This window comes from Clarias gariepinus, chromosome 13, assembly GCF_024256425.1.
Source record: "Clarias gariepinus isolate MV-2021 ecotype Netherlands chromosome 13, CGAR_prim_01v2, whole genome shotgun sequence".
NCBI lineage: Eukaryota > Metazoa > Chordata > Actinopteri > Siluriformes > Clariidae > Clarias > Clarias gariepinus.
In genome coordinates, this window is record NC_071112.1 from 23,149,096 (window position 1) to 23,167,523 (window position 18,428).

Genomic DNA, 18,428 nt, shown 5'->3' on the forward strand with positions numbered 1-18,428 from the left:
TTTAGGAATTTGGTAATCGAGACTTTAATGTAAAAAAGGCATAAAAGATATTGGGTGTGTCAGTTGTATGGAGGAGGTGCTTAGATCATTCCAAGAAGCACTATCAGTACATTTCTATAATGATCAGACTTATACCAGCATTTTACATTGACTTTAAGTAGTACTGTAGATTGAACTTGTTTTTCTGGCTCATTCATTTGAAGAACAACATGATGAGAATCACAAATTCACCCACACCCAACACCGGCAAGTTACACTTCACACATCTTTGCATTGTTTGCCATGTGTCACCTTTGTGACAGGTAGAAAACAAAGTCATTATGGAAAACCCCTTCTGTTCAGCTTATTACCCATTACAAAGATGTAGTTGTAGTAGTGGTAAATAAATGTTTGTCTTATAGATGTTTCATGCATTAAACAAACAGGAAGTGGGTGTGTACAAGAAAAGACTTTGAGCAGCTGCTTTCTCAGATGACTCTTCATGTCCCTTCCTTTCCGCCAAAAGACACAAGTACACCATAAGACACAGTGTACCCATAAATTACTTGAAACACAAATAAAAACAGAAAAAAAAAGTCTTGGCTACATTCCCATTATACCTGCCATTACATGTTACATGCGAATGGTTTCTTTTATCTGCCTTTTTTTCCCCTCATTTGCAATGATACACTAAACCACAAAACAAGACGATACAAGATGTACTGTACAAAACTGTAGAGAAATAAATAGACAGTGAAATAGTAACAAAAGAGGGTGAGAAGGAAGAAAGGAAGTAGTAAACACAAAGCAGATGGCTAACCACAGAGAGCCATGGCGTCCAGGCGTTGGCTGCCTGGTTAAACTCTAACCAAATCTCTCCTCCTCTTATCTGCAGCCCACGGCTTCGAGTGCATTTGTAAACACAAGAAACTCCCCTCCTACACACACCTCAACTCACAACCTTCTCAGGAGTCTTCTTATCTCATTATACAGTTCAGGATAAATCTAAATGCCTGTTTCAGTCCTGCTGTATCATTATGCACTTGTGTGCCTATTGTAAAGGTTTTAATATTGTGGTATAAGAACATAAGAAGTCAGACTGCAGTAGTCTTGTAGTCGTAGTAGTATGTAATCTTGTAGTGTTTTAGTCTTTCACTCTGTGAAATTGTTGTCCTGGAGTAGCTAAAGTGTATTAAAGTCACATGTACATTCTAAGGCTCAGTATAGCGTTGCGGATCAGAGGGGTATTTGAGGACACGGATCCTCCAAGTCACTCCATTTCCACGCCCACTTCCTGTCTTCCAGACAGATGGGCCATTGGATCATAGTCCCTGTTTCCAGGACGACTGCTTTGGCTGCAGCCAATAGAAAACCACACGACACATGGCCAATCACAACAGCCAAGCCATGCTGGCTTTTATTGCGACTAAAAGAAAATGTGTGCACATAATAACAGCTAAAGCCATACAGCAAAGCATATTTGAAACTTTTTCGATTTTGATACATGTTGCCAGATGACCTTAACATCAAATCTAAGATGTAGCTGTAGGATCAAGGATCAAGAGGCAAACAGTGCTGTAGGAGCTGAAAAATAAACATGTTTACCCTGTGCATAAATACATTATAGTTTTATAATTTTGATTCCATACAAAATCATTTAACATGTAACAGTTTATAATAGCAATGCATTTTGTTTGCAGAACAATATAAAAAAAAACACCCCATCCAAATATAACAATAAATATATAGGTAAGTACTTTGATACAAAAATCAGCAGATAAGTGAGTTAGAAAACTGTTTTTTAAAAAAACCCTGATACTATACAATTTGTAGTGTAAAAAAAAGACTCCAAACTGGATGACTGATAAAGACAATAGTAAAGACAAAAGTTTTAGAAAGCAATGATCCATGGACAATGAATAAACTACTGATGGTTCTAAATGTAATACTAGTGACTTGGCATTCTGTGTTCAGAAACTCATGTCTTGACTTGCATGGTACTGTAATTCTGGTCTTGTATGAGTAATTTATCATTCTCTATTGTGCAGGTTTTTAGAAAGTCTTAATTAATGAAAACACTTAAGATCTTACTAAATAAATTATTTATTTATGCTCCCTCTGGTTTTGCTAGTTAACCAGCACCAGAACCAGCAGAAAAAAAATCTGCACTGTTAGTTTCTCCATCAGGGATATTACTTAGGCCACATAATTTGTTCCCCACTTGTTTGTATGCACATGAAGAAATGTCCTCTTTGACATGCAAACATGAATGAATTCATTTTAAGTATGTTACCTGTTTAGGGATAAAATTATAATTCGTCCTCAAACATTTTTACACAGAAACATAATATGCACTTATACACACATACATATACAAGCAACACTGGTGACACAGTACCTCATAGAGCTGCTCAGCATGGGGTTATGCTGTACACACTAAATACTGCTCAGTGTTTATGTATAAATACAGAAACCAGTAAGAATGCCCTAAAATCCCTCTAACAGCAACAATACCCCATTTACTGCATGCATTCAGCTCTTGCCCTTAAAGATCCTGATCTCCTATTGGTTTTTAAAGCTCTATAACACAGATTAAATATTAAAAGGGAATCTGACTTTGGAGTAGCTTGGCTCTTTCTCAGATTCTCAGAATATTCAAAACGAAAGATGTTTTTCTACATTCCAAAAATAGAACATATGGCTCAAAATTTCAGGATTTATAAATCACGGCATACACATGTCGCCCCCCCCCTCCCCCCAACACAAACACACACATTTTACACATTGCATAGTTTGGCATACACTTCATGTCATAACAGATGCACACACACACAGAACAGGAGTTGGGGAGCTTTCGGGGAGAAAAGCTTAGTTTTAGCAACATGTAGAAAGCCACAGATAAGAAGTGCACAGAAGGCCCGAGGTACCTCCAAGGCCATGGACATAGAAGCATGTAAACAAGTCCATATTAGGGGAGGAGGCCATTCAAATCTCAGTGAGTGTGAGCTTCACCATCCCACCCAACTCCTCCATCTGGATCTGAAAGGTGTCCTCATTGGAATAATGCTTGATAATATTATCGTCCATGTTGACCAGGATCCTGTCAAAAAGCCACAATTAGTTTTTTAGCAACTCAAAAAGGGTGCAATGTTCAAAATGTCATGGGTTAGAGTAAGCTTACCCTTACCCAATTGCAATAAGCTTACCCTTTTTTGCACTTCTTGTAGACCTTCCCCAGTTTCTCAAGAGGAACATCATACTTCTCTGAAATCTGAAGGAGAAGAAAGAAGGTGATTTTTTTCTTCTTCTCAGAATTAGAACTGGATTATGTAATCCATGTAAGGTACTGAAGATTCTTGTGAAAGAATAGCTGAAAACATTCGGGAGAATTATGTGACCCCTCTGCAATGATTTAATGGAACATTTGTAAGCGGAAGCAAATGGGTGCGTTGCCAAGTCGTATCATAGGTCATCTTATTTTCAAGGGGGCTTAGCGTAGCGAATTCAGCTCACCCTCCTCCCTGTCTACCACCTGCCTATCATTCTACTCTCTATGTTCCCATAGCTCATACCAGCGTAATGTGCTCCTACAATGTTAGCATTCACACGCGCACACACACATACAAGCAAATGGAGGTATGCGGCTACTCATAGTCCTGGACTGTCTGCATGCTTTGCTGGCAAGCCCTTGTCTGTGATACCTACAGCCAACTGTGTGTGCCCTGTCACCTAGATTCCTTTTCTTAACAACGGTAAACATCGTACACACATTCCATATCCATTGGACTTTACATAAGGCATACAAGGCTGCTTTCAGTATGTGTTTGATCTGATGCTGACTCAGAACATTGTTATTTAGATAGCTGTACTAAGCTGTACTAGCATATATTTTTTAATTCAATTAAATTTTATTTGCATAGCACTTTTAAAACAGTTATGTTTTTTACTTCTAATAGTGATGCAGGAAAAACTCCCTGAGATGTTATGAGGAAGAAATTTTAATAGGAACCACGCTCAAAAGACAATTGTTTCTTATTTGGGATAGTATTACAGGATAGTATGGCCATAAATTAATTCCTTTTGTAACTGTGTTCTATATTGGTGAATGCGGCAAAATGTTACTGTATAACAATAAATTAATTTTAGTTAAGATTTTAACATTAAGCTCCACTTCGATTAGATTCCCAGCTAATTCACTGGTGAAGACTGGGACATGTATTAAGATTTGTTCGTGGAATTTCCTACTACCAGACCGATTGTAGTCTTAAGCCATAATAGGAAAACTGTACCAAATGCAATCCAAACCCAACTTCCTGATTTCTCAATGGAGCACAGTAGTCAAATGTATCTATAATCATTGATTTCATGGGGACATTCTATATTTTTTGACTGCTTTGTTCCTTCTTTGACTCTTGGTAAATGGTTGGGAGATTACTCTATTGTACTGTGGGCCACAATGTTTCTTCGGATATAGTACATACAGTAATAACTGGGGGAGGATTAAGGAAAAAATCACTGAATTCTATGTTCTATTATTCCTGCTTATTCATTTGATGGATGGAGGAGTGGTTCAAGGCATAATTTTTTTACTGTATGGTAAACTGTTAGTCATGTTTTGACAGCATGATATTGTTTCCCGAAAGTGGTGACATGTTCGGAAAACACTACACTATGGTAAACTTACTGCTTCCACCAGTCCTTTCAATGTAGGCGTCTTCAGCATGAGGGCATCAAAGACCTCCTCACTCTCTTTCCGCACATACAGCAAAACTGGAATTGCCAAAGAAAATGTGGTCAAGTTTGGTCTCACATACATATATACACAAATATACACATGCATATTTTCTTTGGGCTTCTCGAAACTGTGATTAGACTTACAATGGAAAAAAAAAACACACAGCCAGTAACCAGCTATAAAAAGTCTACATTATGGACTTTGCTATGGCCAAAGCTTCATGTGGCCTGGGGAGAGCATTTGATCTGCTCTGTGTGTCCTTGGCTCTAGTGACTTTGCACCTCACATGCTGTTCCCTTCAGTTAGGGATGCTGCCCAAACCACGAGACTCACGCCATCTTCCTCGAGTCTGTAGGAGGAGTGGGCAGAGATCTGAAATGGGAGGTTTGTTTGTGTGAACAGAGTAGGGGATGCAGTGTGGAGCACAGTGGAGAGTATTAGGGCATGGAATTACACAAAGCAGTGTTGATTTTGGCGCGAAGCCAGTTTAAACAGGCATATTCACCTGCACATCACGCTACGGCAACATGAATGCTAACTGACCCTTCCAATGTAGGTCATAGGTTGTAGGAAACCTAGCTATGTGTTTGCTAATGTGTACTTAACATCCCACCACTGTTCTGCACTGAGTGTAAAAGAAAAAAAAATACATGCTCCCCCATAAAAATACAAAAGGGGCAATATGTAATTGTCTAATTCCAGGAAGGCATGGGGTGGTTTAAGGTAATGAAGCATCTTGAAGCAAAGTCCCACTGAGACTCTACCATGGTGACAAAAGCAGTCTGTTCCCAAACAAGCACACTCCTTTCTGCCTTTACATTCCTCTTTCATGCACACAAATGCAAACAAGTGTAGACAAAGCATTGCACACCTTTCTTTGGTTCATCCACCCTGGCCAATTTATTAGGAGGAGATCCAAACTCATCTTCTGAGAAGGGTAATCGTTTCATTCCTGAGCTGAAAGAGAAAGACATGCAGGGTAAGTAGGTGTGTGCGGTTCTTGGAAAAGTCCATTAGCCTTTGACCAAAAATAATTCCAAACTTTGTTCCTGACTTCCTGGAATTTCCTGGATTTGGCTATGGTTTGATTTTTTGCCCTATAGTACACAATAAACCTTCACATAGAACCGCTGAGAGAGAGAGAGAGAGAGAGATGAAGTTGCATCATCCAGTTATTCATTCAGCTTCAGCAGCTGCTTTATCCTGGTCAGGATTGTGTGTATCCTAACACTTGATTCTAACCCTAATTGTGGTGGATCCTAACCCTATCCCCTGAACACTAGGCATTACTCAGAGAACACATTTTCAATGCAATGCACCATGTACACACTCACTTAAACAACTGTATTAACATAGCTAATACAACAAATGGCATGTTTTTGGAGTCTAATACTTAATAGTATTATTTAAATTAGCAATACTTCAAATGCAAGCTTACCCATCTTCTGCTTCCTCAGGAGAGAAAGGCTGAAAGAAGAGAGAGAGAAAAAAAAACTGTTCAGTCCAAAATTCTGGTTAAAAAACATCATTATCATCATCATCATCATGCATCCAGTATATAGCTGAATAGAGCCTATGATCTTGCAATTCTACATGGATCCACGATGATGATGATGATTATTATTATTATTATTATCATTTTAAGGAAAAGTATGCACTATATATTTAATAGTGATGTGATTTCTTTAGTCCCTTACTAATAAACTAGTCTTGGCTTTACATCTTGTTTTATATGGTCATTTGGATTCTTACGTTATTTGCAATATAGAAATCTTCATTTATTCCCCACTGTAATTACTGTATTTATTATGTTTTATTTGTAATTTGTAAAAATAAATAAAAACGTAATTTCATTAGTATAATTGTAATGCCATACTTTCAGGGCATGTGAAACCATTGTCCCCTTCACCATGCTTAGTGTGCGTGATCATTAGCTTTTATGTCACTGAACCTAAAACAGGTTACAAGGGTTGGCATGGGAAATGCTCCAACAGTGTTTGCTAAAACGCTGTGTGTTTTTCTGTGTAGTTTAGAACAGTAAACAGTCAGAAGGTTTATTTTTGGATTTTTGTTGCTCTAGGGGTCAACACTAGACCTGATGGTGTTCAGCCAGTAAAGAGGTTAAAGTACTTTTACAGGTACACTTTTCATCTGTGATCCAGAGAGAAAGCTATTACGATGACTTCATGATTAGAGTTTAATAAAAATCATGTTATTGAGTATGTATCAGGTTTCAATTAAGATGCCTATCTATCTCCAGTATCTATCTATCTATCTATCTATCTATCTATACTGTATAAAATATGTTATGTTTTATACCAGAAATAGGCATGTTTTTAATTAGGACCCATGCTAGCATAAGGAATCCATTCTGGCTGTTATCAGTCCAACCTGATAACAGCCAAAACTGTGCCATAAAGAGCTTGATTCATTGAGAGAGCACGCCGTTTTCACGTGTTAGCCAAGTACATCTCTAAGGGCATGCTGACCTGACTCCGGGTTCCTTATCTCTTAGAATAGGTTGCCGGAAATTGTACTGCTAACATGTGAAACGCTTCAACAACTGTTTTTTTTTTCTACTTAGAAATAGAAGCTTTGGTCATGGAAAAAGTCATGTTTTTACAGATACTGATCTGTTTTATTATTTTGTACAACCTTTTTGTAGTTTTGTATAGTATGTTCAGTCATGTTTGCTACTACATGTGGGGGAAAATCTTACTCAAAAAGCTGTAACAGATTTCTCATCAATACTGTACAACCTCGGCTTTCCGTTGGGAATTGTGTAGCTCTGTGGATGATGCTTTATGTGTGACCATATTTGTAATGTAGTCAGAGTGATTGGCATTGAGGGACACTACTTTTGGGAGGAAGATGAAACAGGAAGTTACTCACATGGCGCTGGAAATTTGCAAAGTGGATGTCTGGGATGAAGAGGACGGGCTGAGTGTCCAAGTCTGTCATCATCTTAAACACAGTTATATCACTACGCTTGTGCATCAGAGGCATTTTGGCATCTGCAACTAGAAAATAATCACATCCATATACAATTGTCAGTCTTTTTCTTTTGTTAAAATATGATAAAAATGTAAAAAAAAATCGCAAAATTAGCCCTGCTAGTTTTTGTGCAGTGCATTATGTGATTATTAACTTTTCTCATGGAAACATGAAGTAATGCAATCCACACTCACAAGGAGCCATGTTGGGGTTGACATCAGCACATTTGCCCTTCCTGCGTGACTGTTTGCGCTCCTCATCCCGGATCTTCCTCTCTGCACCCTTGTCGCAGAACACCTTGATCTGGCAGTAGGCACGGTGAATAGGCTTGTTGCTGCGGTTGTTGTAGCTGTACGTGTCAATCTGCAGATTTAGTGGGAGCCCCTTCACACCCTTCTGAGAGGAAAAGTCTGTGCTCAGGCAGTTGACCGAGATGAAGATCTAAAGAATGTGGACAAGGAAAGAATCATGAGCCATCTCCAGATGATGGTATACAGTACATTAGGTTATCACGAGGCTTTGGGGTAATATTAAATATATTGGTTACATTGAACTATTTAAAACACAACTTTAAATTTAATGATTTATTCAGTCACTATTTTTTTTATTATATTATCTTGTTATTTAATGTTATATACCGGATGCTATAATGGCTTCCTATAATTACTTATAGCTGTTCCATAAGTGGCACAGAGTGCAGGTTACAAGAGCAATAACTTGATCAATGTCTCCCCCCTTTGGGATCAGCTGGCATAATACTTACAAATAAACAGCTCCTTACAGATCAATCTAAGTTTATAGTGAATATATACTTACAGTAACAAACAGTTCTTACATACCTTTTTCATACAGACACAAATCATAATATTGATGGATTTTATATTTTATATATCTAATAGTTCTTTCTAATTTGACAAATAATTTCTACAACTTTTAAAAATATATATAAATATTTAAAATTCAACGTAATAACTATATGTCTCCATAACTGTACTTACATAATGTTAAAGACTAAGCAGTTAAAAAAAAAAAAAACTCATTTTTAACATTCGACTTGAAATCAGTGCGTTATATATTTTTTCATTGCTATTCCAAGAATGTCCACTAGAGGGAACAAAAGGCTTGAATATGTTCCTCATCAAGTCTTTTTCATAATTGCTTGGTTTGTACACAGCTGAGTGAGTGAACTGGCAAAACAATGAGTAACATTTTATTATGAATGTTTTCACTATGAAACACACATTGCCTTTAATTTTTATGATTTCAATAACAATATATATATATATATATATATATATATATATATATATATCATATCACTTCTCATTTCATCTTTTTTTCTTGTCTTGTACACACACACACGCACACACACATGCACACACACATGCAAACACACACATACACATACATAAACACAGATACACACAGCAAACAGAAAGCACTCCAGAGCACACGGATGAGTATCCTATGACCGCATGTACACCTTGTGATCTACATCCTGGTTTTCGGCACAACACACAGCACACAAAAGCACATATTAGGCATGACTCCTTAACACCTCAATATGCATTATTCTACAACATGAATGATGATTGTTTTTTAGATTATAAAGCACACCGGGCCGCTGACCATTTACAGCTAGAAAGAAGTTTAACTGGTCAGTTGAGGTGGATATAAAAAGTCAAGCTGCCACTCGATGACTGACAGGTTGTACCAGACTTGTCTTGATCTACTTGTTGAACTGGATTCCATAATCTATCAGTGCTAGGTTTAAGGTCTTGGCTTCTGTACTTTTCTTCACATTTCCTCATTCCTCTTTGGGCAGAGCTGCGTCTCGCCCGAAACGTCTCCTCTGAGCGCATCACCTTAGCATACAATAGGGCTGACAGGTGAAATGGACTGAGAACTAAAGGTTGACACACCCACACACACGCACACATCTTTACTTTGTCACACAATAAGTATCCACCATAGTCCGACCCAACAGCATTGTTTAAAATAAAAAAAATTATTATTCTTTTACTATATGAAACATAAAGCAAAATGCAAAAAAAAAATAAAAAATTAAAACCAAAACTAAATGTAAGCCATGGAAATTCCCTGATTAGCACTCACTTGCTCACGTTCACTCCTAATTACACCTTTCAAACCAGGAGAAACAGGGCACACGGTTTGTTTTGCCTGAATGACAGCCATTGTTTGAGTAATCACAATGTGCCCAACATTGCACTGTCTATTTTGAGTATAAATCTTTCACAGGCCTACATTTTTTTTTAAAGGTCAGGTTTATTTTAGGCGGCAAGTAAGGTCTGTTAACCACACTAATATGGCAACAAAATAGATCAATAAAAGTGAAGTATTTTACTGCACACTAAAATTTTAACAAACTAGTGGTCTGTAACCTGAACTAACAAACTCAAGTCTAATCTGCCTACAGATCTCAAACTGATTTGAGACCACGTAACAAAAAGACAGAACACTCACGGGAACAAGGACACACATTCTTGCTCTTATTCTTTTTCATTACCGATTGGCAAGTGAAGCCATTTCTTAAAAATAAATACCATATAGTTAATAGCTTCCTATTGTAATGACAATGGACAGATTCTTAAGCAACATTTGCATTTTTTCTTAAATGCTCAACGACATCTCATGACTCTTAAATGAAACTTGATTTTGTTACTTATTGGACTTTCAACTTTCAGCTAAAGGAAGAGCTTTTTTTTCAAAGCCTACCTTTGCCTCCTCGTTGATGTCCCATGTGAAGGAAATAGCATTGTAGGAGATCTCCTCGATGTTGCTGATGGTATTGAAGCTTTCTTTGTAGTCGGCTGTGGACAGAAGAAAATGCTGAGGTTAGCACTAAAGGACCAGGCAAGGAAAGGTTGAGGGTTTATACAATAAAGAAGAAAAGAAGAAAAACAGCCACCACTGGTTTTGTAAGCTATTAATACAAGGCAGGTAAAACTCGACCAGCTCCCCTATGCTTCATCTATTCTTGATTTTTTTCATGGACAGCAAAATTTTTTAGTCCAGTGATAAGACCACAAAAAACCCGCCAGTGTTCTCTAAAACATCACTTTACTGAAGCAATTTTTGATTACTAGATGTTAAAAATATATCAACTTAATGTAGCCCTCTAAGTATAGAAAAAGTGCCAACATTGCTTTTTAATATAAAAAGTAATATAAATAGTAATATAAATGTCTTATCAAATTTAGCATCCATTGGAGGTTGAAGCTAGTTTTGTTTGAACATCAAAAGACTCAGGAGTAAGAGACTGGACTGTCATCTTTGTTGTGTGGTGAATCGATTTAGCAGACCAACTTCAAACTCTCCTTTTCTAGGTCAATTCAGACCGTTTGCATGATTGTTTACCTGCTGCCCCCATTCATCAGAGCACAGTTTGTAGACGGTAAACAAACAGGATCATTAAACTCTTTCTACCTCCACCCCCTTTCACCCCCACCCACTTCCACTGTAATATGGCTGGCTCTCAGCTTTGATCTATAGAGCATTCTCAGAGGCTATTAGGCTATTACAATTACCTAAAAGCCTTAGTTAGAATTTGGCCAAATGAGCTTTAATTTTGGTCCTACTCTATAGTAACGACATATGCATAAATTAAGTCTTATTTATGAAATGCGTGTTATGCGTTTGAAAAACTGGCTATACCATTTTGATTATACACTGTGAGAGAGGAATTTTATATTAAAACAGCCACAATGTGTTTCTTGGCCCATCATAATGAAAAACCATTTTGTTTTTAACTTGCTCTGATTTGAGAATTGAAGTCCAAACTTGTGTCTGAAGTTTACACATGTTGTTCTTTTTTCCAGCACACCTGTTTGCCCAACTAAGCCTTACTCATGAAGAAACCACTGGCTATGAGAACTTCTGAAACTCCTCACCGATGTCGATGCATCTCTGTTTGGCTGTGTGCTGTCTGGAGTGCCAATACTTCCAGTGCTTGAGCTGGTCCTCCCTGCATTTTTCCTCACCGAACACAACCATTACAACGCTCTGTAAAAAACATGTGTGAATGTTACATAGATTCATGGCACATGTTACTATACACAAACATACAGTACACACACACACACACACACTAGCATATACAATCTACATACCCTGACTTTGCAGATGGGATGGTGAAGGACTTTGCTGTTGTCTGTTTCCTTTAGAGTGATAGGGTAGAACTGGCCCTTATTGAGGTATGTCATTGTGCCGTCACCTGACTTCTGCCGAAGCGACTTTGAGGCTTCCAGTGTGTACTCAAAATTATTCCTGAAAAATAAAGACAAAGACATTTCTATTCTGTTTACTGAGATATGACACTTGATGTATATTTTCTGAAGATTTACACCCACAAAAGGACTATCCGAGTTGGCTTTACTCATAACACAGCATCCTTTGGGGGGCATGTTAACATAATTGTCTGGCATAATCTGTTTACTCCCAAGAGGGCTTCTTGGGAGTGAGATCGTGGGTATGGCTTACCCTGACACGGTGTCGAAGGCAGGATAGTCCTCTTGTGCAATGGATCCCATCCGTAACTGGAGATCCCCTGGGAACGTGAACACCTGTGGAGTACAAAAGAGTGTCCGAGAGGGCCTGGCTTCAGCGCAAACAGCCACGCCGTGGCGTTGCTTGCAGCCAGCCAAAGCATGCAACCACAGGGCAAACAGAAAGAGAGCTTCCCCTATGCTATCTCTATGTGCGAGGTTTTGTTGGGCATTCTAAAATAATCCCCCGCCCCTCCATAATCTAGGTTTTAATAACGCATAGGAGAGAGTTTAAAAGAGAGAGAGAGAAAAAAGAAAGTCAGAGAGAAGGCCCTGGCTTTTATGCAGTGGGAAAGCACAGCACTTTATTGTACCAGCGAGACAATGGCATAATAACACGCTAGCCGCTTTTCTGGCTATGTTCAAATAACATTACAAGCAGATTCTAGAGTTTGCCTACTCGAATAGCTGTAAAGGTGATGTTATTAAGGGATTGGAGTAGGGGGTTTAGTGTGAAAACAGAAGAACAAAGATAAAGGTAGTGAGTGAATAAGTGACTGAAGATATAATGGGAACATCAACCTACCTCCTGACCCCCATCCTTGAAGGTCTCAGGGAAAGTAGAGTCTGGTGTACGGGGCTGTGTGTTGGGGCTGAACTGACTGTGGGCAAGCTGACGCCCGAATGACACTGTATGATCCTCAGACTCAGAACAGTGCGGGTTTGGCACAGTGACAGAGAAAGCATGCGATGGTTCCTCAGTCTTTACAGGGTAACTGGGCATAGCAGCGATGGACACGGTGACTGTGGTGTCAGGTGAGGGGAACACTGCTCTCTTGTCCTGCACCAGCTGATTACCAGGAAGAAGAATGTTCAGTGGGACTCCCTTCAGAACCTGGATCCTGTTGTCAGCTGATGTCATTGTGGCCTCTGGGAGAGGAGCCATGAGGTTTCTGCTAAAGAAGAACGCAGACATCACGCAACAGCAAAGATAACAAAAGGGTCATCCATAACCACTGCTTTGAACAAGAGCACGTCACCTTTTGTTGGGATCCACATCAGAGCCTAGGATGTCGGCCTTTGGCTGGGATATTGTCCTTTTTTCCCGTGGCACCTGGGGAAGGCAAACACAGCCTCTATCAACCTGAACTACACACAGCTTTATCTTTAGATGACCTGTTATTTAATCCAGTGGACATACAGTACATTCACTGCACAAACTTCTATTTAGTGACCTGCATTCAAATATATAGGTAAGGAACATTTATCACACATCTAATCATCTAGTTTGTATATATTTACAGAAATTGGCTGTACATTAATTATCTTAGTACTTCAGGACATTGCAAATATTTATCGTTGACCTTTGCAGTTAACATTAGCACACAAAATTTCCCCATATGTTTCAGATTTTAGTATCTACCCAGCCCCAAATGGCACTAGATCCCCTACCTTGTAATAGTCATAGAGAAGGCCTAGAGCAGCAGCACTGTCCTCATCTCCATTAATGCTCATCATTGCTTTGGTGGCAGCTGTAAGTGGGTTCTCCAGGAAGGATTTCCATGCTTCATCTTCACTGGTGAAGGCTCGTCGTTGACTGTAGGCTGGATCATTCTGTAGCACCAGCACTGCCCGTTTACTGTTAGAGATATAGAGATGAATGAGAGGTAGAAACAGCACTACTACTTATCTGTAGATGGTATATACAAAGGAACTGATGTGTAGGAATGGTCTAAAGAGAAACCAGTCAGAAACCTTGAAAAATAAACAAAAGACTTGTTCAACTGAAAAAGTTATACTAGCTTGTTTGAGCAACAGTTAAGTGACAGTGACAAATGAAGGAACATAAAGCTTCTATTTTTTTTTTTTTAATAATTGTGAGCTAAGGTAAACCCATCTGAAAGTTGAATAAATCTCAGTTGTTTCCTGTCTAACAAGATGCTCTACTGGCTTTTCCAGTAAGACTGACAAAGATCAGTTCCTCATTGGGTGGCTGTCAAGAATCTTGACAAATTGTTTTCTTTGACGTTGTAGGGCCTTTTACCACAACCAGACATTGTTTTAATGAAAATATAACCCTGAGTTCTTCTTACTCTTAAACATCATACTTTTTATAAATTCTATGACTATGACTAAAATAAGACAATTGGTGCTTTAACTCGATGTAGATATTGCTTCAGGACATGGTGAAAACAGAGATTACAAATGACACCCTCTAACAGACAGTCAACACACTACAGCTTTGTTTCTTTTTATTCCTAATGAACTTTAAAAAGTTAAGATCTTTGAAGACCAAAGAACACCATGATAGTTTTAGTAGGTTTCATAGTTTAATAATAATCAAATACATTTAGAAAGCTGTATATAACTGAAACTATTTGAAAGGCTGCGTTGATGCCATTCTGAAGCAAAGTGGTATTCACAAAGCCAATATTATAATGCATAGCCATGGAAACACTGGTGCGTCTTTATCGGATAATTGTTGACGCAACGCGGATTAGCAGTAATCTGATAACTAATTGTGCCATTCTTTAACCCCCTCTTGCTCCAGCCATGTTTGATTTTAACACTGCAACCTGATAGATCCGTTATCCGGGGACAATAAAAACCTGAGTGGGAACGCAATCCCGCTACTAAAAACAAGAGGGCTAATCATGCACGAAATGGGTAATGACAGACTTTACACCGTATCCTGAGTACATCCCAGTGGAAAAATGAAAGAGAAAAACGTTTCTGCTGGGATTCCAAGGCAACGTCCTCAACCACTTTACTGCACCTATGACAATTAAATTGTACACAATCAAATGGGATGTATGGTCTATTAATGCAAGGGTAAACTTACTGTTTTGCCAGCTATTATTATTATTACATTGCCTTAAATTTGGTAGGAGACCGTTCATACAAGACAAGCGTAAAAGAGCTTGGAGCCAATGAAGCCAGAGAAAGGCAAGGCCAGAAACTGCAAACAAACCTTGACTATAATTGTCGGAAGAGACGGTTTTGACTGGTAAACAGCACTTTTGTTGGTATGGACACTGAATCTAATTAACTTCTTTATTTTAGAGGTTTTCCACCAGAACATCACACCCCTTCAAATATATCCTGCTATAATTTGGTTTTTGTTTGCTTGGCTGTTCTATTAGCCCTAAAAAGCTGCAAACCCCAACAAGCGAACAATCTGCTCTTTAATTCTGTTTGGATTGTCAAAGGTTACAAACAATTTACAAATGGTTTAAATACAATTTGTTGCAGGGGCAAAAAACACAGGCAACGCCTAAAAGGTGTACAATTTCACTAGAGTCAACAGTCTGTCGCTGGACTGTAAATTTTAAAACCCTGGTGAACACAAACTAAAAAAAAAAACAATAATAATAATTATAATTGAAAACAAACAAGAATTTGTTTTGTAATTACATTTAAATCGCATTTAAGAAGTTAAAGGCTGTGAAATGTCAGGTGCTAGAAATTCCTTTCAGTCTGTAAGAACTTTCTGTCAGAGAAATAGTTTTAAACTTGTGTGATTAAATTTAGTAATTAAAGCGACAGAAAACTGAACGGAATAGTTTTTTTTGCATTTTAGTTATCTTTGTTTTAGTTTTTTTAATCCAACTCGGGTTTTGTGAGATAAAGTGAAAACGGTAAGGAGCTAACGCGCGCTCGCGGAGAACTCGCGCGGCAGGTGCAGTACACCTGTGTGTGTATGTGTGTGTGAGTGTGTGTGTAGGAAAGCGACGCAGGTCTGAACACGACAGGTGGAACAGAGCCGAAACTCCGCTTAGTCGTACAGGTTCAGCTCACGCACTTTTCTCACCGCAGCTATATACAATTAATACAGATAAAATAACCACCTTTAACAAAGACGGACTTTTTAGACACACAAAAAAAAAACCCAGTTATTTCCAAAAAGTAAAAAAAAAATATTCCAGAAAAAAAAAAAAAAAAAACTAAATTTAGTAAAATAATATTTGATCAGGACGACGCGTTAATCCTGACAGCTGCTCCGGACGAGTCGCGTCCTGTAACGGACCTAAGCTCCTCACTGCAAATACACGCACACTTACTTGTCATGCTCCTGTGTCATCTCGTTTTTGGTCGGACTGGACTTTCTAGTTGGTACTGTATATCCGACCCGTCTTCTTCCAGCGGAGGAACGAGGGAATGAGGGTTACCGATGCGGCTGTCGGCGAGAGAACGGGTTTTGTTCGCTTTTCTTGCTTTTTGGGATATACCTGTGACAGGCCATCAGTTTGGGTTACACCTGAGGGGCGGGGTCTAATATGCAACTACACTTCTAATTGGCCCATCAGGGGGTAAACAGAGTAGACCAATCAGCGAGCAGGAGGAATTAGCGGGATCTGCTGGTGCCTGTGATCACCTGTAAAGAGCCCAAAACACCATTTTAAGAAAATACAGTATTAGTGAAAAATGTAAACACACCTACTCATTTAAGGTTTTTTTCCCCCTTGTAAAACAATAATTAAGGATTCAATACTATAAAACAACACATTTTATATTTTAGATTGATCAAATAATGAACCTTTTAGTTTGGATTTCAGGTTTGCACACTCCTGGCATTCTCTCATCCAGCCTCATGACCTGGAACATTTCTCCAACAATTTTAATTGAGTTCCCATATGAGCCTATGTTGATCATTTGTTGGCTGTTAAAAGTGTGCAAAGCTGTCATAAAGCTAAACAATGGCTACTTTAAGAAACATAAAATAACAATATTTAACAACAGTAATTTTTTTCTTTTAAAACCAGATAATTCCATCATTTGTTCCATGTCTTCAGTATTGTTCTGCAAGGTAAAAATTAGTTTTTAAAAAAAGAAAGAAAGAAAAACACAAACATAATTATTTTTACATTTTCTCTCAGTGCAATTTGTCTTTGCAGTAAAACCCTTCCATCTTTCTGGCTTTTTACTCTATCCTACATTTTTTATTATTATTATTATTATTATTATTATTATTATTATTATTATTATTTTGTCATATAGGCATTTTACTGCGTATCATTCTGTGTATAGTCATTCATGTGAGAAATAAAATTAGAATTTAAATTTGATTTAAATGAGTAAGCATGTCCAAACTACTGGTACTGTATATACAGTTTAGACATGTTAATCTAAACGTTTACATCTCTTTTTATTTTCTTCTTCCTTCGATTTTAAGATTGTTTTATTTGTTTTTATATATTATTTTTAGTAAATTTTATTAATTATTATTTCTTTAGTATACTGTTATTACCTTCAGTTGCATTTGTCATTTGCCATACTGTATGTGCGTAATGCTTATGCTGTTTTGTTATCGTGGTTGCAAGTTTGTTTGTTACAAATTTGTTTGTTTCCGTCTGAATTTACTTAGAGATCAATAAGGCATTGATCTGTCTGTCTGTCTATCTATCTATCTATCTATCTATCTATCTATCTATCTATCTATCTATCTATCTATCTGTCTATCTATATATCCATCCATCCATCCATCTATCCATCCATATCTACAGTATCTGGGGAATTAACACCCAATAATGTTTAGTCAATAGAGTTCAGTTGGTGTGTTATAATAGTTTTTTTATTGGATTTTACTGCATATTTGCCTAAGAACCTATCTATATGTATGCATCTATGTACTGTACAATATAAGTCACAATTTTGGACACACCTTCTAATTTAATGGTTTAAAAACAATGCTTCGAAATATGCTAATCTTATTTAAACAGTTTATATTGAGACGTGTCTGCTACTTATGCTGTGTAAAGCCTTTACAACAGATGGCCTTCATGAGAGCCAGTGCTTAATGGGTTTTTCAAATGCACTTAAAATACTATTCTTGCAAGAACTATTCCCAAACAACTGACCTTAATAACAATTGCCTGTTATTGTTGTTGTTAGTTAATTACCTAATGCCATATTTTTTATATAGTTTTGAAATGTCCAGTGTTGTTCTAGAATATAGAAAATAAATCAATAATCAACAAACAATGAATTAGAAGGTGTTTCCCAACTTTTGACTGGTATTGTATGTATTTATGTGTCTCCACAGACAATAATGCAGAATACCTGAACGGGTGCTTCTATTGATAATGAAAGGGGGATAATTGTGGATGAGATGTGGATAAGGAGAGTCTTATCTGGTATGGTGCCGGAGCTGATGGACAGATGATCACAGATGGGAAGGATGATGAACCCAACACGGAGGTAGGACAGACGATTAG

The 18,428-nt window shown here is 37.8% G+C and overlaps 1 protein-coding gene across 2 annotated transcripts; it reads right to left on the reverse strand.

Annotated features, from left to right (window-relative positions):
• Positions 1–1,367: 1,367 nt before the first annotated feature.
• Positions 1,368–16,419, reverse strand: grhl1 (grainyhead-like transcription factor 1). 2 transcript variants are annotated; one of them, XM_053510523.1, is made up of 15 exons: positions 16,275–16,419; positions 13,666–13,852; positions 13,254–13,327; positions 12,800–13,166; positions 12,209–12,291; positions 11,839–11,995; positions 11,620–11,731; positions 10,445–10,539; positions 7,903–8,149; positions 7,607–7,734; positions 6,153–6,181; positions 5,586–5,671; positions 4,664–4,749; positions 3,186–3,250; positions 1,368–3,079 (listed from the first exon to the last, which is right to left on the reverse strand). In XM_053510523.1, exons 1-15 carry the CDS (start codon positions 16,292–16,294, stop codon positions 2,965–2,967), a joined length of 1,851 nt encoding a protein of 616 aa, XP_053366498.1. In that variant the 5' UTR covers positions 16,295–16,419; the 3' UTR covers positions 1,368–2,964. The 2 variants fall into 2 exon arrangements, with proteins under 2 accessions (XP_053366498.1, XP_053366497.1); XM_053510522.1 differs by having other exon boundaries at positions 12,800–13,169.
• Positions 16,420–18,428: the final 2,009 nt, after the last annotated feature.

Coding starts and splice junctions, on each gene's coding strand:
- grhl1 (XM_053510522.1), bottom strand. CDS start 16,294: ATGACACAGGAGCATGACAA. Junction 13,853..16,274: donor ATGACACAGGAGCATGACAA/GTAAGTGTGCGT, acceptor TATCTCTAACAG/TAAACGGGCAGTGCTGGTGC. Junction 8,150..10,444: donor ACATCAACGAGGAGGCAAAG/GTAGGCTTTGAA, acceptor CACATTCTTTAG/ATCTTCATCTCGGTCAACTG.